Source organism: Suricata suricatta, chromosome 13 (genome assembly GCF_006229205.1).
Source record: "Suricata suricatta isolate VVHF042 chromosome 13, meerkat_22Aug2017_6uvM2_HiC, whole genome shotgun sequence".
NCBI lineage: Eukaryota > Metazoa > Chordata > Mammalia > Carnivora > Herpestidae > Suricata > Suricata suricatta.
Window position 1 is genome coordinate 18,746,761 of NC_043712.1, and position 27,865 is coordinate 18,774,625.

The window sequence follows — 27,865 nt, forward strand, 5'->3', positions numbered from 1 at the left end:
GGCCTGGGTCCCTCTTCTTCTCCCTTCCCCCTTCCCTGCTTCTGAGCTTCCCTTGCATGTGGAGGAATTAGAACCCGGCGTCTCGTATAAAGAAATGTGGTCCTTCAAAAGCCTTCTCAGTCACTCCTAACCCACCGAACAAAGTGCTTAGGAGAGGCTGGATCGGTAACAGGTGGCTATAAACGGATGCTGTGATAAATGTCTAGAGCTTGAGGGCACAACTTTGCTCATCTGCTGGGTGACTCCATTTGGTGCTCAGGGCCGTAGTGACCCATGGGGCAGGCTGTGAACACCTCTGAGAACAGCAGCCCTTGGGTGATGCAATGTGCAGCCGGTGCAGATAAACAGAGCTGTTTGCCATAAAAGCAGAGCAAAGGGACACCTGGGTGGCTTCGTTGATTATGCTTCTGACTTCGGCTCCAGTCTGATCTCACAGTTCATGGGTTTGAGTCCCGTGTTGGGCTCTCTGATGTCGGCATAGAGCCCGCTTCAGACCCTCTGTCTCCTTCTCTCTCTGCCCTTCCCCCGCTCATGCTCGCTCTCTCTCCCTCTCTCAAAAATAAACGAACATTTAAAAAAAAAATTTAAAGCAGAGCATGTAGGGGCACCTGGGTGGCTCCATCAGTTAAGCATCAGACTCTTGATTTCAGCTCATGTCATGAACTCACAATTCATGGGATCGAGCCCCACATCAGCCTCTGTGCTGACAGTGTGGAACCTACTTGGGATTCTCTCTCTCTCTCTGCCCCTCCCCACTCTCTCTCTTTCAAAATAAATAAACTTTTAAAAACGATTTTTTAATGGAATAAAATGCAGAGTATGCAAACATGAGTAACACGCAGGTGACCCCAAGTGGCTTCAACTTTAGCCCAGAGGAAACCAGGCCCAGAAGCATTATCATTCCAACCCAATAGGACAACCTGGGGTAGGAAGAGAACGGGAAGCATTTTGCAACCGACTTGAGGCCTTGGGGAAGACTTCCTGGAAGAGATGGCGGCTGGAGTTTTCTGAGTGCTGAAAGGGGACTGACCAAGCAAATGGGGGGTGGGGGTGGGAATGGTATTCCAGAAGAGGGAACAAAATAAATAACGTTGGAAATCAGAGGCACAATGTGGGAAGGGTTGGGGGGCAGCGATGGCCAATGTTTGGAAAGACTAATGTAAAATCCTGAGCCAGGGTGTGGTGGGAGGTGAGGTGGCAGAGGGTCGTTAAAAGTTTCGTATTCTCAGAAAGGAGGTTGGACCCTACCCTGAGGGGGATGGGGGGCCCCAAGTGAGTTTCAGGCAACCGAAATGACACAGCCCAATTTCCGATGTTTGCAATGTGAACACGGTGAGTTGTTAAGAAGACAGCTTCTCCTCCTAGCACTCCCTGTGTCAGCCCCGACCTCAGAAAAGAGAGGAAGAAAGAAAAATGATGTCTTATGCCATAGAACTGTCGACTAAAACTCATACCTACGATGGGAAGCCCATTCTGGCTAGGAGTGTGTAAATTCTGGTATATCACTTACTCTTCTGAGTGCTTTATAAATATCAATTCACTTAGCATAATTACCCAAAAGGTTAGTACAATTACTATGACCCTGGTTTTACAAAGTAGGAAACAGACACAGAGGGCTTATACGTCTCTGAAGGTTACACTAATAGCAGTAGTAGAGCTGAGACTTGAACCCAGGACGCCTGATTCCAGAGTTGACACTCTTAACCAACCAGCCATGCTGCCCTTCACAATGATAGGAAAGCAGCATTCATTTATTGCTACAAATTGGCTATTCATTGCCTACTCTTCAAAAATGGAGCTGGGCCCTTTAAATGCTTTTCCCTTGGTAGTGGGTGCAATGTTATGCTTTGCCAGTAGGGGGTGCTGGAGACACGGGAGGAAGAAGGGCTCTCCTTCCTTGGTTATGGTGAGCTTGGGCTAGCAGGACCCCCGCAGCCCAAGCAGTCCCTCCAATTATCTGGCTCTGCCCATGCACACAGCTTCTCAAGCACCAGTTCCTGCCACGCAGAAGCTTCTCCAGCCTCAGGCTCCTGCAGTGTAGACAACTTCCCAGCCCCCAGACCCTGCGTGGTGGTAAGCAGTACTTGCCAGCCCACAGCTTCTCCCAGTGCCCACCATCAAACTGGCAAGGGCCTCCATCTCTCTGGGATAGCTTTCCCTGGCACCTTAAAGTGCAAATTTCTAGAACATCCCATCAACACAGCATCTCAGGGCATTTCTCTGCAACCAGCGAGCCACGGCCATGTCCATCCCAACAAAATCCAGATTTCAGCTGGGGCTGGGACATTGAGAGACCTTCCTTGAGGGGCTCTATCTCAGCCCTAGGGGTAATGGCTGCACCTTACATGGGATCTTCCTATATTCTTTACAGTCTCTTCACTTCCTTCCAACCCATTATTCAAATTCCCTGTAATACTAATTCTTTATGTTAAACTTCCCATATTCAAGTTACCATGTGGCTTTTGCCTTCTGATTGAATCCTGAATGACACAAACATGTAAGAAGAGACCATGGAGGCATCAGGACAGCCAGTAATACAGGATGAACTAGGACAGCAGCACTGGGCTAGAGACCAGAGACCCAGGTTAGAGAAGATTCTCAGGCAAAGGTGGCTGGTTCCTAACTCACAACTATACAGAGGAGATTCTGGGAGAGGAGGTTCTTGATTTCTTCTGCCACGCCCAGAGCTGAGAAGAGGGGCGGTCTTGAGGCCAACTTGACAACACACAGATCATTTCACCTTGGGATGTGTCAAGTTGGAGGAGCCCATGGGGCGTCTAGGTGGCCGTATCCACAGGGCAGTTGGAAATATGTAGCAGAAAAGGGTAAAGGAGAAATGGCTGGAAGGGGGCAAGAGGAATTGCTAATTGTGTGAGTGTGATCAGTTCACTCAGGGGAAGCCCTCCCCCGCCCCCGCCAGAGCATCAGTCACGTGAAGAGAAAGTACACTTCCTGCAGCTTCTTTATCCTCGGTCCCCTTCTGCTGCCCGTTGCCACGCTGCTGCATGCCCTAGACCTATCCTGTGACCCAGGTTTGTCTTATCCTGTGCATTCCTCACTGCCTCCTGTGCCCCGGCCCCGCTCTCCTTCCCCAGAGGACCCCATGTCCCTAACATGCTGGAACTGGTTCCTGCAACAGACAGAGCAGGTGCTTTGTGCATAAAAGATGTTCCTTAAATGTCACTTCCCGCTTTGATCAGTTAGAAGCCTCTCCACAGAGGGATGGGAAGAGGCCCACATCTTGTGAGCTTGCCAAAGAGTTTGTGGCCTCAGGGTGAGATTCTTTCTTTGAAGGACTTTCAAACAATAAACATAATAACAGAGGCCACAGCTGGACTTTCCCTCTGACTACGGCAGACTGGTTTGTATCAGACCCAGAAAAAACAAAAAAATACCAAAATCCTGGATTTTTTTTTTTCTTAAATCTGTTTGAATGCATCAGAGAGCCCCTGCTGCAGTGAGGAGTGGGCCAACATCTCCCAGAGAGAGAGGAAGTGCAGAGAGTTGAAGGGGACATGGAGGTCTTCTTACTGTCCTGAGGCACCTGCCAATTCCTAAGCAGGGTCAAGGAGGCTGAAAACTTGGGGCAGCTTTCTGCAGACTCACAGCTTGGGGCAACAAAAATCTGAAGTTGAGGGCTCACCCTGAAGGAAGGATTCACCCCACAAAAGAAGTTCTGGTTTCAAAAAGTTGTTTTTGGTTTTTTTAAAAAAAAAACAGGCTTTCAGTTAAAATCCCTGAAGGGGAAGTGAGGGCTAACCAGAAATGGACCAGACCTCACGAGGACTGAAACCCAGGGTCAAATCTATCCCAGCTCTACTTTTCTCAGAAACAGAAGTAAATCCTCTCTAAAGGAATATCCAGAGCAGGGGCGCCTGGGTGGCTCAGTTGGTTCAGCGTCCAACTTGGCTCTGATCAGGATCTTGCGGTTCATGAGTCTGAGCCCCACGTTGGGTCTGTGCTGACTGCTTACAGCCTGGAGCCTGCCTCAGCTTCTGTGCCTCCCACTCTCTCTATGAATCCCCCCTCAAAAATAAATATTAAAAAGTTTTATTTAACAAAAGGAATATCCAGGGGCACCTGGGTGGCTCAGTCGGTTGAACGTCCAAATTAGGCTCATGGCATGATCTCACAGTTCGTGGGTTTGAGCCCCGTGTCGGGCTCTGTACTGACAGCTCAGAGCCTGGAGCTTGTCTTCAGATTCTGTGTCTCCCTCTCTCTCTGCCCCTCCCCTGCTTGCACTCTGTCTCTTTTTCTCTCTCAAAAAATAAATAAATAAATAAGCATTTTAAAAAAATTAAAAAAAATTTTTTTAATGTTTAATTTTGAGAGAGAGAGAGACAGAGAGAGAGCATAAGGGGCAGAGAGAGAGGGAGAACAGAATCCAAAGCAGGCTCCAGGCTCTGAGCTGTCAGCACAGAGCCCGATGTGGGGCTTGAACTCACAAACTGTGAGATCATGACCTGAGCCGAAGTTGGATGCTCAACTGACTGAGCCACCCAGGTGCCCCTAAAAAAAATTTTAAAGGAATATCCAGAGTCCTGTATATCTCTTCAGCTGTTCATTTGTCAAAAGGAGTCTAGCATTCAACCCAAAAATACCAAGAATACCAGAAGACCAACTGACCGAAAAGCAAAAGAAAACCAATCTAACAGAAGCAGCAGAAGCTGGAGTCAGCAGGCAAGCACTTCACAACACTGAAGACAAGACATGACAGGAAAATGGATCATTTCAGCTGAAAACTGTCACCTGTATTTAAAAAGGTCAATTACAAATTTTTAGGACCGGATCCTAGCATCGCTGAAATTAAGAACTCCATGGAGAGGATTCATAACTGACCAGACACACGTAAGGGCAGGAGTGATAAGGCAGGACGTGTCGGTAGGAATCCTTCACACTGAATCAGGAAGAACCAAAAGGACACGAAACACAGAGAGCCACAAGGATGCAGCGAAAAGGTGGTCGCACACGTCGTCAGAGCCCCACAGGGAGAGGACTGAGAGGAGGCTGGAGGCTACACTGAAAGAAGCCGTGTCAGAGATTCAAGAGGCACCGGGAGCCCCCCAGCGGGAGAAGCATAAAGGAAACGACACCAGGAGACATCTACACACACCTGCGGAAGCCCAAAGCAGAGAGAAAGTCCTCACGGCCGTGGGACTGAGCGCTGACTCTGCACACAGAAAACAGTGAAAGCCAAGACGTCTTCCAAAATTTTAAAGAAAATCGACTATAGTGCCCTAGGGTTCGTGACAGACCAAAAATATCTTTCAAAATTCAAAACAACACAGAGGCTTTCTGGCCTACAGAAGCTGGGTCTGTCAGCAGAGGATCTGTATCGGAAGCAAAATGCTAAAGGTTATTTCTAAATGCACTCGGTACTATGCTGCTCTAAAGGAAAACGCCAAAGGTTCCTTCCAGGAAAAGGTAACATTCATAGGTAATGTGCAGAAATGCAGACACCAAAAGTAATAAAGAGGTAACAAATAAAGAATATTAGAAAGTACATGTGCAGATAGATGAAATGAATACTGGCTGCATAAAGCATTGATCATAATGTTTGTTGTGGGGGCACCTGGGTGGCTCAGTCTGTGAAGCGTCCAACTTTGGCTCAGGTCATGATCTCACAGTTTGTGGGTTTGAGCCCCACATCAGGCTCTGTGCTGACAGCTCAGAGCCTGGAGCCGGCTTCAGATTCTGTCTGTCTCTCTCTCAAAACAAACAAACAAGCAAATGTGAAAACAAATTTTAAAAAATAACAATGCCTGTTGTGGTTTAAAATAGAAGGGGGGGGGTGCCTGGGTGGCTTGGTCGATCAGGTGTCAGACTTTGGCTCAGGTCATGATCTCACGGTTCATGGGTTCAAGCCCTACGTCAACCCACAAACCAAGAGATCATGACCTAAGCTGAAGTCAGACGCCTAACCAACTGAGCCACCCAGGCGCCCCCAGATTCTTTTCTAATTGCACATGCCCATAGAGGGGCACCTTCAATACAGAGATGCAGATAAGTTGAAAGTAAAAAGATAAACAAAGATACACTGTGTAATCACTAATCCAAAGACAGCTAATGTGCCAGACAAGGTAGATTCTAAGGCAATAATCTAATAGAGATAAGAAGGGACATTGCATAAAGATGAAAAAGTTTCAATTCCCCTGGAAGTTGTAACACTTCTGTATGTGTAGGCATGTGATAAGAGAGCAGAACTTGTCGGAGGTGAACTAAGAGACACGTTCACACAAAGACTTGCCCGTCATTGTTGGTAGCAGCATTATTCACAAAAGCCGAAAAGTAGAAGCAACCCGCCTGAAGAACAATGAACTAAACGGGACAGATCCGAGTCCTGGAATATTATTCAGGAATAATAAGGAATTGATCATTAATAATAAAGAATAAAATACTGATCCATGCTCCAACACGGATGAGTCTTGACAATATTATGCTGATGCTAGAAAAGCCAGACACAAAAGGCCACATACTGTATGATCAATTTACATAAAATGTCCGTAAGGAGAAAACCCAGAGAGAGAACGCAAATCGGTGGTTGTCAGGGCTGAAGAGAGGAGGGGTCGAGAGTGACTGCTAGCGGGGACGGGGGTTTTTGGGGGGGGAGGTGATGAAAGTGTTCTAGAATTAAAGAGCGGTGATGATCATGCAATCCTGTGAAGAAACTGAAAACGACTGCAGTGTGTACTTGCTGCTCCCCACACCTGTGGTGTGGTCTCTGCTATGTGAATTCTACCTCAATTTTCGGAGACTATGTAATACAAAAATGTGTCAGAAGCGGAACACTGACAGTCATAGTTGGAGGTTCTCCACTTTCAGTGACTGAGAGATGAACCAACCCCAGTCAGTAAGGATACGGATGTGAGGCGCCCGGATCAAAGCCTGTACTACTGGACTCAGGCGGCAAACAGCACGGAGCAGCTGAGAAATCCTGCCGTTGATGGAGCCCTGGCTTTGGACCCCACTACGGACTGGACCTTGTACTTCCTGTGCAACCCCTCAGTTAATCCCCCCATCATCACCTACCCCCTTATGGGTGAGGAAATGGGAGGTACAGGAGGAACAGAGAGGAAGAGCATCTGGCCCAAAGTGACCAGCTTGCTCTTAAGCTCCCTGCTACACTGTCTCCAGGGACTGAATTTCAGAGAGACTTGACTAGATCCTTTATTCACATAAACACACCCCATGGTGCTGGAGTAACTGCCGTCTGATGCAGACTGAACAGACATGAATTGTTCCATCAACCCACACACACACACACACACACACACACACACGCTGGGCACCTCCCGTATAGAAGACATAGCGAGAGGTCAAAAGAAAAAAATAGCAACAATTTATTGTGCTCCGACTCAAGCTTACAACAAAAGTTGCAAGTTCTTTACATTGTTTATACTTTCTCGTCTTCACCATACCTGCGACGGACACGTAGCTATGCTAAATCCTCATTCCGCACATGAGGAGTGACTCCGAGGGTGGGAAGGACCCTCCGTTCCGAGGGCCATTGGGAGGAGCGGAACCTGGATGGGAGGCCTCTGGAATCCAAGCTCTGGGCCACTCTCTCCGCTCCCACTTCGCCACACGACACCACCTGCACCGTCTCCGAGCCCGTCCTCAACATAGAGCCTTAAAGCAGAGTGCCTGTCCATGCATGGGACCTGCTCTTCGCACTACCCTGTGATGCTGGCAAGACAGAGATTGCAGAATTTTCTAGAGGAGGAGAGTCAGTGGTGAAGGCAAAGAAAGTGCAGGGGGCAGAGGGGGGCACACCTGAATGCTCTGCCCACCAGGGGAGACCACCAGAAACTGGAGAGAGGAAAAGGCAGGAAAGAACACCGCGAGGAGGTTCTGTACGTAAGCCTTAAGGATGGAAAGTCTGCTGTTTGGTCATTTAACACAGACATTTTTATTCTGTTGCTATACTTCCCAGGGTTTATGGCTGCATGATAAACACGGGCTTCTACAGAGAGCATTCACAGCCCGCATTTGTCTGCGGCAGGTGAGGGAAACAGCGATTGCTTCGTGAGTTCCTTTGGTTGCGTGGAGCTGCCCTCAGAGCTGGCCAAAGAGAGATGCCTAAGGCAGCCACTTCCCAGGGTGGGTCTGCGTACACGACTCATCTTCTCTGGGCCCAGAGACAGCAAACAGTCAGACTGACCTCTTACACATCAAGTCACCCACTGGGTTCCATTTCGTGTTCACCAGATCCATGGATAGAGGAGTAAACAGACACCCAAGAGAGGTTAAGTGACCCGGTCAAGATCATGCTTCTAAGGATGAGACTCCAGGTCTCCTGCTAACTAGGCCCGTGTTCTGTGCGAAGGCCCAGCAGGTCTTGGACACCTCAGTCACGTAAGGCTGGAGGACCCTTCTGTATGTGGATAAAGGCATACGAGGCCCAGGGCTAGACTGGAACAGAAAAAGCCAGAACTACCACTTTGGAAGGGCAGCTAAGAATCATCCAACCTACCATTTTATATTCATGTATATAAAGATGAGTAAACGAGGACTGGCCAACAGTCACACAGCTAGAAATGTCAGCAGCAGAACCAGAACCCAGGGCTGGGCCGGCCTCATCATTCAACTGAGTAGAGAGAGCAATGTGCAAAGAGGCTCCCATTGACACGACAAAGCCCTCAATCCACTGGGTTGGGCTTTTTCCCCATAGGTCATGCACAAAAATGATAAAATGAGAATTCTGTCCTTCAGAAATGGAGTCTAGCTAGAAAAATACACATGTGCACAGGAAAACAGAACTGATAATGTCAAACATCAATAAAGGCAGCAGCTACATTAAAAATTTAAAGGAGGGAGAGAAGCCGGGCATGTTGTATGTTGAAGGGCTTCCTGCAGAAGAGGTAAGAAATCTGGGCTTTGAAGCATGCATAGGAGTTCGAAGGATGCGACAAAGTAGGTACATTAGTCCAGGAAAGAGTCTCAACTTATGGAGAAGTTTTGTGGGAGATGAAGCCAAAATCACGGGGTGGAGGGCTGGGTCCTGGAGGCTGCAGAGCCTTTAAATGCCAGGCCAGGTCTTTTGGATTTGGGCTCTGGAACAATTGGTTTTCAAACTTGCTCAGGAGCAGAGAACCCTAACCTCTTCATGGAACACCATGAGTGACAGATCAGCGACAGAAAACAGGACTGCAGCTTTCGGTATGGAATATAAAACCACAAACATAGGCATGCATGCTTTTTAAACAAAATACATCCTCAAATCAGACAGAATCAATCTTTCCCAAAGAGTCCCGTTATCAGTTACGTCCCACTGGTTTCATTATTCTGCCTCCTAGAAGTGTCTCTGCCGGCAGACAGCACGGGGCCACTGTTGGTCATACGAGAAACTTACAAACGGGCACGAGAAACTTACAAACGGAAATCGTTCTGAGAATTTACTTCTTTCCTGCAGATTAGGGATTCTAGAAGCCCAACACAATGCTACAAAGAGCAGAATCCTCTCTAAGGCTCAGTTTTCCCTTCTGACATGAAGGGGCTGAGGATGGGCCATCCCCTGAGACCGAGCCTTGGACTCATGGCTGGCCCAGCAGGGGTGTCTTCACATTTTCTGGGCTCTCCAGACAACGAAAGGCATGGGGGAGTGGCCTTCCATCCACGCCCATGGTTCTAAGCAGCACAGAGACTAGCTCGGAGCGGGACCAGCTTGGCAACTATCAGCTTCTGGAAAGACCAGGAGTCAGCATGGGATGTGGACGGGCATTTCCGTGCAGAGTCCTGGCGCGAGCACGATGCCCCTGTTCTGCCAGGATTGACAGTCTCCCGAGTGCTCCAGATGCTTCTCTCCTCACCTGGGGCACGCCTTCAGCCACCTAGCGCTCCTGAGCCTTCTCGAGGACCTTCCTCCCAAGGTCACCTGGCCAGGAAGGGGCAGCACCCAGAACTCAGGATATGGGCTTCTATGAGCTGGCAGGGGCATGGAATCCTTGGAGAATCGGTGTGTCGTGTCCCCACTGCCTGGGGGAGCTGCGAGGTCACCAGGAGCCGGATATAGTAGCCACCAAATACCGCCAACAGCTGCTGGGCCATCTCCTGGAAGAGGCAGGGACACACAGTGAAGGCCACGGAGAAGCATCTAATGTCTGTGGGGAAAGCCATGTGCCCTCACAGCCCCGGGCCAGCGGTGATGTCCCCAGTAAGGCACCCCACCAAGTCCGCACCTGGGGCTTTTGGGAGATCCTGGCCTGGTCTGGAACCCCAGCTCTGCAGCTCACCCTGTGGGATTCCTGTAGCCTCAGCTTCCTCACCTCCAAGGTGGGTGACCTAGCCGCACAAAGAGCTCTGGAGTGCCAGAGCTCTAGAGAGGTTACCACCAACTTATAGCAACCAATCACACACACACACACACACACACACGCACGCACACACACACACACACACACACACACACACAGGCTCCAGTTTCAAATGTCAATGTCTATAAAGCATGTGAGGTCAAAGTAATGCACTTGAAAATCATTAGCAACTGGGGAGTGGGTAAGGGGGTCATCGCCATGATGGCAGGATTCTTCAGTTCCTATGAGGCTCCTGCGAGCTTCCTTTAGACAAGTACCCCTACCCCATGCACAGGTTGCTTTTAAAATGCAGACTTAATCACAAAAAGACAAAGACTTATGTGAGGCACGTACAGAAGTGAATTCATAGAGACAGAAGGTAGCATGGTGATTTCCAGGGATAGGGGAAGTGGGGAGGGGGAAGTTCACGTTTCATGGGTACAGAGTTCCAGTTGGGGAAAGATGGAAAAGTTCCGGAGATGTTTGATGGTGTAAGTTACATGACAATGCGAATGGACTCAAGCCCCTGAATCATATACTTAAAAATGGTTAAGGGGGCAAAAATTTTCTATTATGGATATACATACATATATATATTTATATTTGTATTTTCTGCAATGAAAAAATGTAAGCAGTAAAAAAAAAAAAGAATTTAAAACACTGGATTTAATGCATGCTCTTATGAATGCCTTTGTCTCCAAAGTTCCATTCACCGGACTGGCAGTTGGGATTCTAGCGGAAATGCTTCGGTCCCGTAGGTGTGACTGTGAGGGCTTACACAGTCCTCGTGAGCGGTCTGCATGTAATAAAGTAAGGTGCAGGTCACATCAAGGCTGTTCGTGTCAGTAGAGCTAGGGATTAAGAACAGGCTTTCAGGGGCATCTGGGTAGCTCAGTCGTTTGAGCAGCCGACTTGGGCTCAGGTCATGATTTCGTGGTATGTGAGTTCGAGCCCCACATCAGGCTCTGTGCTGATAGCATGAAGCCTGAAGCCTGCTTTGGATTCTGTGTGTGTCCCTCTCTCTGCCCCTCCCTGCTCATGTGCTGTCTCTCTTGCTCTCAAAAATAAATAAAATATAAAAAATATTTAAAGAAAAAAAGAACAGGCTTTCAATCAAAAGGGCTGAGTGGGAATTTGAGCTCAGCCCCCTACGATGGACACTGAATAAGTCACTTTGCCTTGCTGAGCCCTCCAACAGGAAGAGGCAAAACCACAGCACCTATTTGGGAAGCTGGAGTGAGGAGTAAATGGACTAATCGACAGAAAGCCTCCCACCTAGTGCTCCTGGTGTTTCCTTTGAATCACCCTTGGTGCTAGAAAATACTGAAACCTCAATAATATACCGCTCCCTAACTCGGATTGGTCTAAAATCAACAGCGTAAGGAGCAAAAAACCATAGCAAGAAAATAGTACTTAGAATTGGGGGGGCTGGCTTCTGCCCTTGGCTCTGCCTCGCTCAGGGACCTGGGGCAAGTCAGATGACCTCTTAGAACCCATTTTACCCAACCAAGAAAAAGGAAAAATAATCCACACCTCACAGGGTATGCTAAAGGGTTTTATGCATAATAAGAAATCTGTTACAATGGAAGAGGTGATTATAACTATTTCTTCATCTTTCACAGGCATTGGTTTCCTGTTGAAATATGAAGGTCTCTCTGGCCCATGCTGAGACTTGCACTGATTATATTTTCCCCAGCGAAGTTATAAAGGGCAGCGACTTTAAAAACATGTGCACACACGCCTGATATTCATGACAGGAAACTGTATTACTACCGGTTTGGATGAATTTGAAAAAATAATTTAAAAGACCCATCAGATTTAACAGCCTATGTCACATAAAGCCAGGCATGCCACAGTAAAGTACATGACCTTATCAATCTTTTCCGCTCCAAAAAAAAAAAGAAAAGAAAAAAAAAAGTCAATGGGATTCAAGTGAAGAGATTAATATATTTATCATTTCCTCTTGAGGAGTCCCATTTGCTGGTCCTCCTTCTCCCTACCAATGCAAAAGGGAAAGCCTGGGCTGGTTTGTACCTCTAATCCCTAAATCTGTCGGGTGCTTCCTTACCTCACAGCATGCCTGAGGTCACCCCTCTCTGCATGCCTCCCAGCCAGGGGGTCCGACCTCATGGAGGACACATGCTGAAAACCAGACTACCAGATTTCTGGTCTACCCGCACTTGGCCATACTGACCAGATAGCTTGGGTGGCAGGACCCAACAGAACTCAGGCTGGGGGCACTGGAACTCAACAGACATGCCTATAAGATCCATACATCCAACTGCAATTTAAGAAAATGGATGGATAGATGACAGACTGATTGAAAAATAGGTATAAATCAATGACCCAAATGCTCATCAACATGTTTATGGCTACACAAGCTGTGACCAACCCATCAACATGAAACAGCCAGACATCCGTGGAAGTACCAAAAAGAATATCCAAGATGCTAAAAAAATTGGGGGGATGAGGGAACCCAGTAAGTAGAACATATTCCTATAAACTTTTTTTTTTTTTTAATACTAGAGTAGGGAGGGACACCTGGGTGGCTCAGTTGGTTAAGCGTCTGACTTCAGCTCAGGTCATGATCTCAGGGTTCACGGGTTCAAACCCTACATCAGGATCTCTGGTGTCACTGCACAGCCTGCTTTGGATCCCCTGTTTCCCTCCCTTGCTGCCCCTCCCTTACTTGTGCATGCTCTCCCTCTCTCTCTCAAAAAATAAATAAACTTAAAAAATAAAATAAAATGGTAAAGGAAAAATTTATTGAAAACCAGAAAGCTAGAAGATACCTATGGCCTCTACACCAACTCGGTGACGCCATGCTGCCTGGGATTTACAACCTGAGGCCCCACACGGACTCTGCACAACAGCTCTGTGAGGGACGGTGGCCTGGCGAGCGCACAGGCCCCTTACCTCTGGCTCAGCCTCAGGCACGAGCTGCCGAATCTCAGTCTGCAGAGGCGGCCTCTCCCCGGGCTGAGGATCACCAGGTAGGAGGGGAGCTTCCTCCAACAGGTCCTCAGGCCCCTCTGTGGTCTCAGGGCTCACCCCGGTTTCCATGACGACACACAGCTGGCTCAACCTGCTTCTCAGCAAGGACTGCAGAAGAGAGACAGACAGACAGGGATTGGACGGTGCCTAGAGATGGGTGGTATGTACAAGGTCGGGTCACCCCCTGAGCTGCACAGACCCCATAGACTCGGATGCTGACCTCAGGAGTATCCGGAACTGAAGCACCTTCGAGAAGTCAGATAATTACCTACAAAGTTCCCTACAGTCTTTAATAGCTCCTAACGCACTTTGTGTTCCAGGCTCTCATTTGCTCTTCAAACCAGCCTGGGTCATGGGTACCTTAACCCATATGCTACAGAGAAGCCAAGTGCAGCCCAAAGGCCTTGCCCAATGCCATGCAGGGACGAGTGGGCTGCAAGTGGGCTACACCAGTCCTGGCTTCATGACCCCTACTCCAGTGCTGCCAGGGCCCCCGAAAAGGCGGATCCCAGGGAAGGAGCACAGGGCTCAGAGACGGGAAGGCTGCGCTCCAGACTGGGCATCACCAATCGGCCCCATGACTGCATTCGGGCAGCGACAGGACTTCCCAGAGCCTCAGTTTCCTCATGGGTCAGGTCAGAGCAAGAGCGCCCTGATCATAAATGATAGGAAGGCATTTTGAACACGGGAAAGTCATGTAAATACTTGGAACTTTCCTCTGCCAGATTCTTTATTATTATTATCATTTATTGTTAATCTAAATGCTATATTATTGATAAATATGCTCACTCTAGGAAGTGTAGAAAGTGCCATTGGTTGAAAAGCAGACTAATTGAAATCAAGTTAAAAAGTAATAATTCCCTGCGCAAAAACAGCCACCAATGCCACATGTGTTCTTCCTGCCAAGTAACTTTTCCTGAGGCGTTTTCCCAATGCTGAGGAAATGCAACCTATGAATGTGGCCTCCTGGTTTCTTTTTGTGAGTTTGTTTTCTCACTTGAGGTCTCTTACCTCTTGGCTAGTCTTCATCTCCTGAAGGTGGTCAGACAAAAACTGCACACAGTTCTCCAGGTCGAAGTAGACAAACCAGAGCTGGGGAGAGAAGCCATGACAGCTGAGGCTCAAAGCCAGCCCGACCTTGAACTCTCCCTCCCTGACACGTCTTCCACCTCCTGCCTCCTTGTGGAGGTCAGCCCTTCTGAGGACAAGCAAATTGTTGCTGTCTCTGGCGGCAACATGCCATTCTGCGCTCTCCTCAGACATAGCGAAGTCTCCTTTGAACTGCTGGGAGAAAGATAACTTTGGTGCGCATTTGGAAAATGTCACACCCCAATCAATACGCCTGCAGCTCCATTTCCTACAAGTCGTCGAGCATCCCAGAGAAATGCCAAAGCACTCTCGACATCACGCCTCCATCTGGGGCCCCCACCTTCACCCTCAAGGGCCGGGCTGCCCTGCTGTTGGAACCCCACAGGCAAAGGAGGTGAAACCCTTCAGTCACACACACCCCCTGCTCAAGGCCAGCAGGGAGGAAATCCATCTGGGGTGCTCTGGGAGGAGGGGGGTGGGGTAACAAGTTACTTCACCATTACCTCCCCTTCCTCCTCAACCTCAACAGTCCCCAGAAGGTCAAGTTTAAGGCAGCCAGGCCGAAACCCTCCAAGTTCACTTACGACAGACATCTCGTCAAAGCCACACCTGCCCACCTCACAACTGAAGTTCTGCAAGAAGCTGGCAGTCCCCACCTCCTGCCTCCAGCCACTGACCCCTTCCTCTGGATCCCACCTCCCTCCGCCCAGTGACTGACCCATGAGGCCCAAGGTCACATCACCTCACCAGCTAGTCTCTCCCTCAGGCTGCCTTCGCCCCAAGGGAAGCTTTTTAAAATAAATTTCTTTCTTCCCTTTTATTATGAAAATTTCCAAAAAGATACAAAGGTGGAGCAAATGATGGGGCACCTGGGTGAGTCACTGGGTTAAGCCTCTGACTTCGGCTCAGGTCACGATCACACGGTTTTTGAGTTTGAGCCCCGTGTCAGGCTCTGTGCTGACAGCTCAGAGCCTGGAGCCTGCTTCGGATTCTGTCTCCCTCTCTCTCTGCCCAGGCCTGACTCATACTCTGTCTCTCTTTCTCTCTCTCTCTTTTTTTTTTTTAAATGTTTTTTTATTCCTTTTTGAGAGACAGAGAGAGACAGCATGAGCAGGATAGGATCAGAGAGGGAGGGAGAGGGAGACACTGAATCCGAAGCAGGCTCCAGACTCTGAGCTGTCAGCACATAGCCCGACGCAGGGCTTGAACCCACAAACCGTGAGATCATGGCCTGAGCTGAAGTCAGCCGCTCAACCGACTGAGCCACCCCGACGCCACTCTCTCTCTCTCAAAATAAGTAAACATTACCAAAAAAATTTTTGTTTTAATGAAATAATTAATTTCCAGCTGCCCATCATCTTGGGTGGGTCAATGGTTCTCAGTTTATGGCTACTCTTTTTTTTTAATGTTTTATTTATTTATTTGAGAGAGAGAAAGCACAAGAGGGGGAGGGGCATAGAGAGGGAGAGAGAAAAAAATCCCAAGCAGGCTCTGAACTGTCAGCTCAGAGCCTGATGTGGGGCTCGATCTCCCGAACCGTGAGATCATGACCTGAACCAAAATCAAGAGTCGGACACTTAACCGACCGAGCCACCCAGGCACCCCAGTTCATGGCTACATTTGTTTTTATTTTACCCCCATCCATTACTCACTCGAGGCACCCCCACTCCCACCCCTCCCCATCCCCAACGATGTTAAAGAAAATCCAAGATATTCTATCAGCTCATCCGAAGATACCATAGTACTTTGAAACTGAATTGTTGTTTAAATTATTTATTTTGAAAGATGTCCCCAATTACTTTAAAAGATCTGTCTCTTCATTAGTCATCCATCTGTGTATTCAGCCATCCCTGGCCACGTCACTCCTACGTGCCAATCTAAGAGGATTCACCGGCAAACTGAAGCCTCCCAGATTCCAGAGGCTCCCAGACTGTGACGTCACACTTGAATGGCCAGAAATCCTGGGATGCAGCTGAGTTCACCACCACCCTCCGCCTGGTGACCAGCAAGAGCCCCTTGTGTCCTGCAGCATCTCAGGTGTGCTGGGCCCATGACCCAGGGATCTGCACTTGCCCCTTCTCTGCTGCAGCCTCAGGACCTGGAGCAGGGCCTGGCCCCTACTAGGCTCTCAATAAATACCAGTAGGATGAACAGGTCATGTGCGCAAAGAGCTTCCTCCCGCCCTACGCCCACCCCTGAGCTCCAACCAGGCGAGGGGGACCAGTGAGAGCGCAAAGGTGGTACTGAGGAGATATAGCAGTCCCACCAGGCAGAGGACACCCAGGGTAAGGAGACTCAGGTCCCAGCTATGTCCCACACCCATTGAGTGACCTCTTCCTAGTGACTTAAGCTCTCCCCAGGGCGCTCGGGACAAAGAAAATGACTGAGCCAAGTGGACAAGGCCTCGGGATCTGACCTGCCCCTTCAGGAACTGCTCATGGGCCCCTTAGTGCCCGTCAGGGGCCTGGCACAGAGGGGGACCCTGTGTTTGCTGATAAAATGCTGAGTGAGGAGCATGGTGGCGACAGTCCTGCCCCAAGCAAGGGGCCAGGCTGCGGCCGCCACCCAGAGGCGAGTCTCCAGGGCAAAGTACTGAAGTGGGGACACAGGGAAGGGTGCCCACGCTTATCTCACTGGCAGACTCCATGACACCGTGCAGGCTGGGGGAACGCCCGTCCCCCATCAACCCGGCCCTCACGCGGGCCCCCAGGCAGAGGCCGCTGCTGGACACAGTACCTGAATCACACTCTGGCAGCCCTCCACCGCGTCCGTCACCCCCAGCAGCACCCGGTGCCTCAGGAGGGCCCCATTGGCAGCTGCCAGCCTAAGGTCCGTGTTGGTGTTGGCCTGGAAGACAAATGCCAGCCTCGTGGTCAGATCTCCACGCTGCCAGGGGTGAGCAACACCCACCGCTAGATGCCACGGGGGGCAATCCTGGCATCAAGACACGTCCATTGCCTCACTGTAAAATGGGGTTGCGGGGTGTTGGGTCAATACGTTCAACAGTGTCAGGCAGCTCTGGTTGGATGCCCGGCCCTGCTACTCCCCAGCTGCGTGGCCCTGGATGAGGGCCACTCCTTCCCGGAGGCCTGCTTTCTTCAGTCGTAGGATCAGAACAGCGTCCCTGCCTCCCAGGCACACGGTAAGACTGAACTGGGACCGGGGGTGTGGAGCACCTAACCTGGTGCATGGGACACCATCCACTGTGCTGGCAGAGTCTCTGCAGGTGACCGGGTGGGTGGCTTTGAGCGCTTCTTGGGAAGAATGCCTGGCCTTCGGAAGGGGACTCTGGGAGTCCGCCCCCCTCTTTCCTTACCCAAACCAATCCAGCACAGTGGATCTAGTTGACTAAGTAGATGTTAAGCAGGCTGGGAGCCGGGGAGAAGGAAGTGTGTCAAGACCAAAGCGCTGGTTCGGAGAAGAGACTCCCTAAGGAGATAGAGACGCACCCAGGTGACAGCCCAAAGGAGGAGGATCAAGGTCCCCAGGAGTGTGAGGACTCCCTTAGGGAGCTTCTGGAAATGTGAGAAGGCCTTCTGATGGTCGCAGGGATGGTACGGGCAATGCTGGCACTTAGGGACAAGGACTGGGGACGCCTTCCGCTGATGACGGAGTCCAATGAGGGACAATCCTGCACTGGGAAGGGGGGTCTCTGGCCTGAGCAAACTCCACATTCCCCACCAGGTGTGAACACAGGTGAACCAGCTACTTGCAATTCTGACCAGCCGACTGAGCTCTATTTGACATGTAAACTTACGGTGTGGTTTTCTTTTTCTAAAATTTATGTTTATTTATTTTGAGAGATAGAGAGCAAGTAGGGGAGAGGCAGAGAGAAAAAGAGAGAGAATCCCAAGCAGGCTCTGTGCTGTCAGCACAGAGCCCAATCTGGGGCTCAAACTCAAATCATTAGATCATGACCTGAGCCAAAATCAAGAGTTGGATGCTTAACCAACTGAGCCACCCATGCCCCTTAGGTTGCTTTCTTTCCCCCATGGGTCTAAAATACACTGAATTTTCCAGGAATACTTCGACTATGAAAACATGGGGTGATTACATTTTGTTTTGCCTGGAGTGTTAGTAAGGGTTATTCACCCTCACCTGAGTCACCAAGAGTTCTAATCCTGGCTCTGTCTCTCACCACCTGTACCACCTTGGGCAAATTACTCTCTCTGCCTCTACTTCCTCATCTCCAAAAGTGGTGATGGGGTGCCCGGGGGCTCAGTCGGTTAAGCACCTGACTTCGGCTCAGGTCATGATCTCGCGGTCTGTGAGTTCAAGTCAAGTTCAAGTTGGGTTCTATGCTGACAGCTCAGAGCCTGGGGCCTGCTTTGAATTCTGTCTCCCTCTCTCTCTGCTCCTCCCCTGCTCACATTGTATGTGTGTGTCTCTCTCTCTCTCTCAAAAAATAAATAAAACATTTTAAAAAAATTTTTAAGTGGAGAAAAATTACACTTCCTCCTAACAAGATCATAGTAAGGATGGGATGAGTCAACCCACGACAACTCTTACAAGGACGAGCCCGCAAGGACTCCCAGCTGGTGATGCCAGCTCAGGGACGATACAGAGTTGAAAACTGATCTCCCCTGTACTTTGTCGGTCAGAGACACTTTTCAGAACTTCCCACGTGCTTTAGCAACCTCCTTTGCCTGCCTGGGATGCCAGGCAGCACCGTGCACGCCTTCGCAAATCTCCCAGTCTTAAGAAAGGCTAATGATGCCCCCAAACGAGGGGGAAACAAGGCAGTGTGTGCAACGCCCTCAGGGTCTCGGGGCTGCTACGGTACAAGGACACTAACAGGAAGAGGGACTAATGATGGTCAGGAAGGGGGAGCTGCCTGGTCCTGAGTGCTGAGGGATCCATGGAGGAAGGAGTCCTTGGGCCAAGGCAAGACCTGAGGAGCCTGTGTGAACCCAGACTGGCTACTCCACCTCTCTGAGCTTTGGCTTCCCCAGGGCAGAGTCAAAGATCCATCTTAAGAGCTGATATTTACTGTGCATTTACATTATGTTAGGTACTATTAGAAGCACTTTGCATATGTGAACTCATTTAATTTTCCCAAAGATCTTCTGAGGGAGCTACAGTTATTTTTCTTTTTAACGTAATCTCTATGCCCAAAGTGGGGCTTGAAGGCACGACCCTGAGGTCAAGAGTTGCATGCTCTACCAACCGTGCCAGCCAGGTGCCCCGTGGGAGCTCCAATTATTTTTTTTAATCTTTTTAAATGTCTATTATTTTTGAGAGAGAGACAGAGTGTGAGCAGGGGAGGAGCAGAGAGAAAGGGAGACACAGAATCTGAAGCAGGCTCCAGGTTCTGAGCTGTCAGCACAGAGCCCAACGCAGGGCTCGAACCCACGAATTGCGAGATCATGACCTGGGTTGAAGTCAGACGCTTAACTGACTGAGCCACCCAGACGCCCGGGGAGCTACAATTATTATCCCATTTTACAGATGAGACATAAGGCCCTGAGAGGCAAAGTAATAACTTACCCCCAGTTGCAGAGCTAGCCAATGACAGAGACATCCCGCCGCCCCATATACTTGGTGGGAGTAGACAGCAATTGCCAAACACAGAGCACACAGCAGGTGCTCATTAAATGGTGGTCATGATGAGGAGGGAAGGAACCCCAAAGTTCCTGGCTGAGCAAAGACGGATGGCAGGAGGGCCACTGCATAGCTGGGGCCTGCATGCTGCACCTCCGAGTAAAGACACAGGGTTTTGTTCATCTCTGTGCCCTGTGCCTAGCACACTGCCTCATACATGCAGGGAGTTCATAATCACCAGCTGAACAAGGCCGAAAGGGAGAGAAGAAGGTAGATAGCCACCGCGGGCATCCTCTAAGCTGCACGGATTACATCTGCACCCTTAGGGCACCTGCCGGCTTCCAGGTGGTTCGCTGGCTCTTGCTAAGGTGAAATAGTCTACTTTCTCCACATCCCAAGCGAAGTTTCTTGCGGCAGGAGCAGCCAGTTCAATGTCTGTTTTATATGCCAAGCTCAAGAACCACGAAAGCTTCAGCAGAACCCAAGGGCAGCATTATTTCGTCAGCCTTGTCACAAAGCCTCACAGCGATCTTCTAAGGATGATTAAGCCATAGAGTTCCTATTTGACCCCGTAAGCACAGGAACTAAATGGAATTCATACCCCAAACTCTGACCACATTTCCCAGCATCCCTTTCCTCCCAAGTCAAGCAAAAATGGGTCTTCGAGTCCAATTCTGTGCCAGGTACTGGGGGGAGTTTCGTAAAGCCACTGGAAAGACAATGGAGGCATACCAGGCAGAGTAATGGCCCCCAGCGGTGCCAAAGTCCTACTCCCCAGAGCCTGTGAATGCATCACGGCAAGGGAGAATTAAGGTGACAGAATTAATGTGTATTAGCGGACCTTAAAAAAGGAAGACTGACCCAGATAATCCTGGCAGCTCAATGTAATCACAAGAGGACCTAAAAGCAGAAGAAAAAGGGGCACCTGGGTGGCTCAGTTGGCTAAGCATCCAACTTTGGCTCACGTCATGATCTCACGGTTCCTGAGTTCGAGCCCCGCACCGAGCTCTGTGCTGACAGCTCAGAGCCTGAAGCCTGCTTCGGATTCTGTGTCTCCCTCTCTCTCTCTGCCCCCTCCCTGACTCATGCTCGGTCTCTCTCAAACAGAAATAAACATTAAAAAAAATTTAATAAATAAAAACAAATGAAAATGGAAGAAGGAGCAAAAAGACTCAAAGTTACTTGGAAAATGGACAAAGGGGTTATTGGCCAAAAAATGCAGGAGGCCGCCAGGAGCTAGAAAAAACAGGAGAATTCATTATCCCCCAAAGGCTCCAGAAGGGATGCAGTTCTGAAGTCCAGAACCATGAGGGAATACATTGCGTTGTTTGAAGCCACGGTGTTGATGGCAATGGGATAGGCAGCCATAGAACACCGATGCAGTAGGGTGCTGACTGAGAACAGGGCTCGGAATCGGAACACTCTGGCCTTGAACCCCAGCTCGGCCATTTATTAGTGTGGAAGGACTCCATAAACCCCAAACGCCCTCTACCCCCACTCCAGATGCTCTTAACACACCGCCTGCTTCCAGTAAAACAACACACAGGGATTAGATAGGAAAGACAGAGGGGATTTGATCACATAGGTGATTTCCTTTCTTGTGGTCACTGGACACAGGGGCCCACATGAACGTTCACAGTTGGAGAAATCATTTGAGGTGGGGGAAAGAGAAAGGTCTGACCGGGCATGGTGCTGCCGGCACAGCCTCTCTGGAGGGAGGGTGGTGGGGTCTCCGGACATCTCACCTTCCTCTGGTGTCTCTCGAAGATGAGCACGAGGGTCAGGGTCAGGCTCATGGCGGCCAGGGTCACGAGCAGCACACCTACCCAGTGGTTCCCCAGGGCAAACATCTGGCTGGTGGAGTAGATGTTAGCCCACACCACCACATAGAACACCTGCAAGAACCAGAGAAGAGCGTGGTCAGGAACGCCAGTCCTGGAATAGAGCATCTCCATGCAGAGGGACACACTCTTCTGGACATGTCTGAGGCCCTCCTTGGATCAAAGTGCTCACAGGAACAGGAAGGGACTGGGACAAGGAGACCTTGTTCCCCGTCCATAAGCAACAGTAGGGAAAAGGGGTCAGGACAGCGACTCTGGGGTACCTGGGTGGCTCAGTGCGTTAAGTGTCCGACTCTTGATTTCACCTCAGGTCACCATGTCATGGTTCATGAATTCAAGCCCCACGTCCGGGTCCACACTGACAGTGTGGAGCCTGCTTGGGATTCTGTCTCCCTCCCTCTCTGTCTCTCCCCTGCTTTTTCTCTCACTCAAAATAAATAAAAATAAATTTTTTTAAAAAAGATAGCAACTTTGAATCCTTGCTCACTTGCATTTTATTTTATTTTGGGGGGAGGGGTTTAATTTTACATCCAAGTTAGTTAACATATACTGTAATAATGGTTTCAGGAGTAAAATTTAGTAATTCACCACTTACATATAACACCCAGGGCTCATTCCAACAAGTGGCCTCCTTAATGCCCATCACCCATCTAGCCCATCCCCCCACCCAACACCCCTCCAGCAACCCTGTTTGTTCTCTGTATTTAAGAGTCTCTTATGGTTTGTCTCCCTGTTTTTATCTTATTTTTGTTTCCTTACTTATGTTCATCTGTTGTGTTTCTTAAATCCCACATGCGTGAAATCATATATTTGTCTTTCTCGGACTTATTTCACTTAGCATAATACACTCTAGTTCCATCTACATCGTTGCAAATGGCAAGAATCATTCTATTTCATCACCGAGTAGTATTCCATTGTATATACACCACATCTTCTTTATCCATTCATCAGCTGATGGACATTTGGGCTCTTTCCATACTTTGGCCATTGTTGAAAGTGCTGCTATGAACATTTTTGGGTCACCAGATTTTAAATAAAGCAGAAAAGGGCAGGAGGCCTGGAAGTGAGATAAATTTGAGTCAGAAGTCCACAGTGATCCTTCAATAGCTACAGGTGGCCTTGGACAAGTTATTAACAACACTGAGCCTCAGTTTCCTTGTCTGTAAAATGGGGATAATACCTACTTCGCAGGTTGTCATAAGGGTTAATCAGACAATATATATAACAGCTCAACACTTGTTAAAGAATGAACAAATGTCAATGGCCATTCCTTTCCCTTTTCTAGAAGCAGACATGGGAGTCATGAATGCTATTTGGTGGGGGTGCCTGGGTGGCTCAGTCAGTTGAGCATCCAGCTTTGGCTCAGGTCATGATCTCGAGGTTCATGGGTCTGAGCCCCACGTCAAACTCTGTGCTGACATGACAGTTCAGAGCCTGGAGCCTGCCTCAGATTTTGCGCCTCCCCCTCTCTCTGACCCTCCTCTGCTCACTGTCTCTTGTTCTCAAAAAATAAATAAATAAATAAACATTAAAAAAATTTTTAAAGAGTGTTATTTGACCATTTATATATTCAGAGGAGCAGCAAATCAGAGTGGTTAAGAGCAGATGCTGAAACCAGACTGCCCGGGTTCAGGTACGGGTTCTGCTACATGTACCTAAGTGTGCACATGTGTGTGCATGCATGTGTGCGTGCACGCGTGTGTGTGTGCATGTGCACATATGTGCGTGCTTGCGCATGTGTGTGTATAGGGTACATGGATGTTTATATGAATGTGTCTTCATGAATGTATATATACACATACACGTATATGTTTATAGACACTCATGTATTTATGACAAGAGCTAGAATGGACCTACCTGTTGAATAGATGGGGAAACCAAGTTCCAGAGAAAAGACAAGTCTTTTTTTTTTTTTAAAGCATTTTATTTATTTTTGAGAGACAGAAAAAGACAGAGTGCAAGCAGAGGAGAAGTGGAAAGAGAGGGAGGCACAGAACCCAAAGCAGGTTCCAGGCTCTGAGCTGTCAGCACAGAGCCCGATATAGGGTCATGACCTGAGCCGAAGTCGGACGCTTAGCCCACTGAGCCTCCCAGGTGTCCCCCCAGAGAGAAGACAAGTCTTTTTTTTAAATTTTTTTAAATATTTATTTAGTTTTGACAGACAGCGCGTGAGCAGGGGAGGGGCCGAGAGAGAGGAGACCCAGAATCTGAAGCAGGCTCCAGGCTCTGAGCTGTCAGCACAGAGCCCAATGCGGGGCTTGAACCCACGGACTGCGAGATCATGACTTGAGCCGAAGGCGGACACCTAGCCGACTGAGCCCCCCAGGCGCCTCAAGACAAGCCTTAACCAGAGTTGGACATTGACTCCAAAGTCTCAAGGGTGGGTCTGCAGAGTCCCACTCCCGAGCCCTGTCCTTACAAAGCCTGCCTCCATCCTTTCCCAGGGGTCTGGTTACAACTCTCTCCTGTTCCACCAAACCCAGGTCCACGTATACCGCTCTATCCTAGACAGCCGGGCCACCAGCCCCAAACCCCTTACCCACACCAACAGGCTCCAGAACACAATGCAGACTCAGCAGGGTGACAGGGCCCCTCCCTCCTTACCACCGCGAAGGCCAGCCGCATGGGCCTCGAGTTGTAGATGATGTATCGCCTCACTTGAGGCTCCAAGAGGGCGCTTTCGGCCAAGCTCCTGTACTGGTCGGCGGGGACCTGCTTGGCCGAGCAAGGGAAAGAGACCAGTCAGTCGCAGAGAGCCCCTCCCACCTCCTTCCTGCACGCAGGCATATCGTTTCCAGCTCATGGGACTGTCACGTGGGAGGGGGATCAGGCACCTCCCACGCTGCCCCGGAAGGCAGCCTGCGGAGCTCAGAGCACCCGGAGTGCTAACCAGAGAATGCAGCCCTCAACTCAGGAAAGGATGGGCGCCCCTGGGGAGATGGGATAGGAGGACGTCCCTGGGCGGGAGGGGGGGAATTGCGGCCCAAGGCTCAGGACCTGGCAGCAGACCCAGGAGAGCCTAACTGTTAAGGGCACAGGCCCTAGAGTCAGGAGGCTGGGTCCAAACCTTGGCCCCTCCATTCACGTGCCAAGTAACCCACTGCAAGTCTCAGCTTCCTCATCTGTAAAGTGCGAATTGCAAGGATACGCACATGTAGGGGTGGTGTGCATACGAAATGACGTGACACAGGCAATACTAGCATGTGTGTTATAAAATAAATATACATACACCGTTGTACATACATATGGACGTTTCCAGGGGGCTTTTGTGCTGCCTCCAGCGATTATGTATTACTTTGACAGACGTGCATCGTATCTAAGTGTATGTGTACTCTGGCCCAGAGCGGGTCTGTCCTGAACACCTGACACGCGGGAGCTAGCACCAATACTGCAACACTAATAACTATAAACACAGCCCAAGGTGCTGAAAACTCGCATCTTCCTGCCCAAATGAAAACGGCATAGCACATAAAGGCCCTGCGGGAGCGGGCTGCTCAGGAAAACAGAATTGATGGGGCGCCTGGGTGGCTAAGTCCATTAAGTGTCCGACTTCGGCTGAGGTCATGATCTCACAGTCATTGGGTTCAAGTCCCACATCAGGCTCTGTGCTGATGGCTCAGAGCCCGGAGCCTGCTTCAAGTTCTGTGTCTCCCTCTCTCTGTCCCTCCTCCGTACTCTTTCTCTATCTCTCTCTCAAAATAAAGACATAAAAAAATTTTTTTAAAAAAAGGAAAACAGAACTGAACCATTAGACATGATATTTTGCAACATGGTAGATAGAATAATATGTAGACTGTTTTCCTCGGTTAAGAAAACCCCCATCTGAAGACAACTGCTGAAGAAAAACGTTGTTTTGTACAAAGGCCGATGGGCAACGTGGCATGATAAACCAGCCATTGTGCGGACCTGGGGTTGGTGCCGACGACGTGGAAAGTTCCCCTTACAATGATAAAATGCTGATTTAAACAATAAGGCAATTCAGTTGGAAAGAAGTAAACTCTAAAATCTTCAGGGCAAAATGAGCAGTGTATGCTTCCTGTCCACGCTTGCTCTGCCGTAGGCAGTGCAGGGGGACTGTGTGGTGGGGCTGGGGGCCTTGGGAAGAGAGAGAGAGACACGTCGCTGGGTGCTTCTAACAAGAGCAGTGCCTACAATTTATGGACAGAACACCCTATCTGAGAGGTATTAATATTGCCCTCATGTAACAGAAGATGGAACGGCCACCCAGAGAGGTTAAGTCACCTGCTAAAAGTCACACAGGCAGTGACCGGCAAACCTGGATTTGCATCCACACCTTGGGATCTGAGAAGCCGATGCTTCAGAGTACTGCAGGATTATCTAACACATTCATGCACCCTTCCTTGGAATACACAGTTCCCTCTCCCAAAATGCCCTTCCTCCTGCCTACCCAGCAAACCCCTATTTTTCCTTCAAGATCCCAGATCCAGTCTCTGCTCCTCTGTGACACTTTCTAAACCGCTGCTCCCCCGGGCGGTGGTTTAAATCCCAGGTGGTCATTTTCTGCCATGAATGTCTTCAGTGCCCTGTATATGCCTCGCCTGCAGCACTCAGACCCTGCTGTCCTGATCTATGCGGCGAGAGTCTGTCTCCCGCACTGGGCCCTACGAGGAGTGTGAGCGCAGGCACTGGGGCCGGGTCGCCTCTACGGCACCCAGTGCCCTGCACAGAGCCTGGCAGACGGCGAACACCCCAACACGTGCACCTGTTAAGTGCAGTAAGTGGGAGGAGGGGACACTTCCAATACATCTTTCTTCCACCTCCCACCTTACGGAGCCCACGGTACGTGTTTAACGAATGTTTTATGGACAACCGGATGACAGGATAGAGGGACGGGCAGGCGGGTAGGCGGCCGGAAGGAAGGGGAAATGGCAGGGTCTCCCCAAAACCCGCACTCACCTGAATGCCCCAGGTCAGCAGCTGCTCTTCTGCGGCGTCCAGATCAAAGGTGACGGGCGCACAGGTGTTGTCGATCCGGAGAACCGTGAGGACCTGGCCATTGCGGAGCTCTGGAAGCAGACTAGAAGTTTCACCTGGCTGCACGAGCAGTGCTGTGGACGAGCCGGGAGCCTGATGGCCTCGCTCCTCTGGCCACAAGGACCTGCCCATGGCAAGGAGGGACCTGGTGGCGGTCCTCGAATCCCCACGCGAGAAGGACCGAACTGGACCAGATACCCCTGAGCAGGCAGGGCTGAGACCAGAGCGTGGAGGCTACCCGGACACGACCCAAGACCCTGTAAAGGAAGGACTTGCCAAGAATGAGAGCTGTCCAAACAAGGAATTGGAAGTGGTGAGCTCCCCATCACAGAAGATTTTTTTTTTAGTGTTTATTTATTTTGAGAGAGAGAGAGAGAGAAAGAGCCAAGAATGAGCGAGGGAGGAGTTGAGAGAGAGGGAAAGAGAGAGTCCTAAGCCATCAGCATGGAGCCGGACACAGGGCTCGATGTTGCAAATGGTGAGATCGTGACCTGAGCCAATCAAGAGTTGGACGCTTGGGGCACCTGGGTGGCTCAGTCCGTTAAGCATCCGACTTTGGCTCAGGTCATGATCTCACAGTCAGTGGGTTTGAGCCCCGCGTCGGGCTCTGTGCTGACAGTTCATAGCCTGGAGCCGGCTTCAGATTCTGTGTCTCCCTCTCTCTCAACCCCTCCTCACTTGTGCTCTGTCTCTGTCTCAAAAATAAATAAGCAAAAGAAAAAGTTAAAAAAAAAAAAAAGAGTTGGACGCTTCACTGACAGAGCCGTCCTGGCGCCCCAAAATGGTATGTAGGCAGACTGAGCAACTAAGTACATGGAGAAGGTGATGTTTCAGACATCTATATGAGCACCCCCACAAGGGAAGCTCACCCGAGGAGAATTCCCAGTGGTCTCTGCCTGCTGTGGTAAGAGAACCACACACCGCCAAACATATCCCCGCCGTGCTCCCCAGAACCCGTGTCCCTGGCGAAGCAGAATCAAGGTGACAGATGGAGTTAAAGTGGCTAATCCGCTGGCCTGAAACAGGAGGGTTCTCCTGGCCTGTCGTGGCGGGGGGGGGGGGGGGGGGGGGGGGGGGGGGGGGGGGGGGGGGGGGGGGGGGGGGGGGGGGGGG

At 49.8% G+C, this 27,865-nt stretch overlaps 1 protein-coding gene across 7 annotated transcripts in view; it reads right to left on the reverse strand.

The window, feature by feature from the left end:
* Positions 1-7,316: 7,316 nt before the first annotated feature.
* The window catches only part of TMEM268 (transmembrane protein 268), a 28,528-nt gene continuing 7,979 nt past the window's right edge, over positions 7,317-27,865 (reverse strand). For 4 of the 7 annotated variants that reach the window (XM_029920066.1, XM_029920065.1, XM_029920067.1 and 1 more), the window contains exons 3-9: positions 26,675-26,826; positions 24,362-24,469; positions 21,662-21,811; positions 17,112-17,222; positions 14,298-14,378; positions 13,209-13,394; positions 7,317-10,050 (exon numbers count right to left, since the gene is read on the reverse strand). In XM_029920066.1, coding sequence (XP_029775926.1) covers positions 9,871-10,050; positions 13,209-13,394; positions 14,298-14,378; positions 17,112-17,222; positions 21,662-21,811; positions 24,362-24,469; positions 26,675-26,826 — 968 coding nt within the window. In that variant the 3' untranslated portion in view covers positions 7,317-9,870. Of the gene's footprint in view, positions 10,051-10,178; positions 10,300-13,208; positions 13,395-14,297; positions 14,379-17,111; positions 17,223-21,661; positions 21,812-24,361; positions 24,470-26,674; positions 26,827-27,865 lie in introns of all 7 variants that reach the window. The other 3 variants (XR_003901847.1, XM_029920069.1, XM_029920070.1) reach the window with 3 other exon arrangements.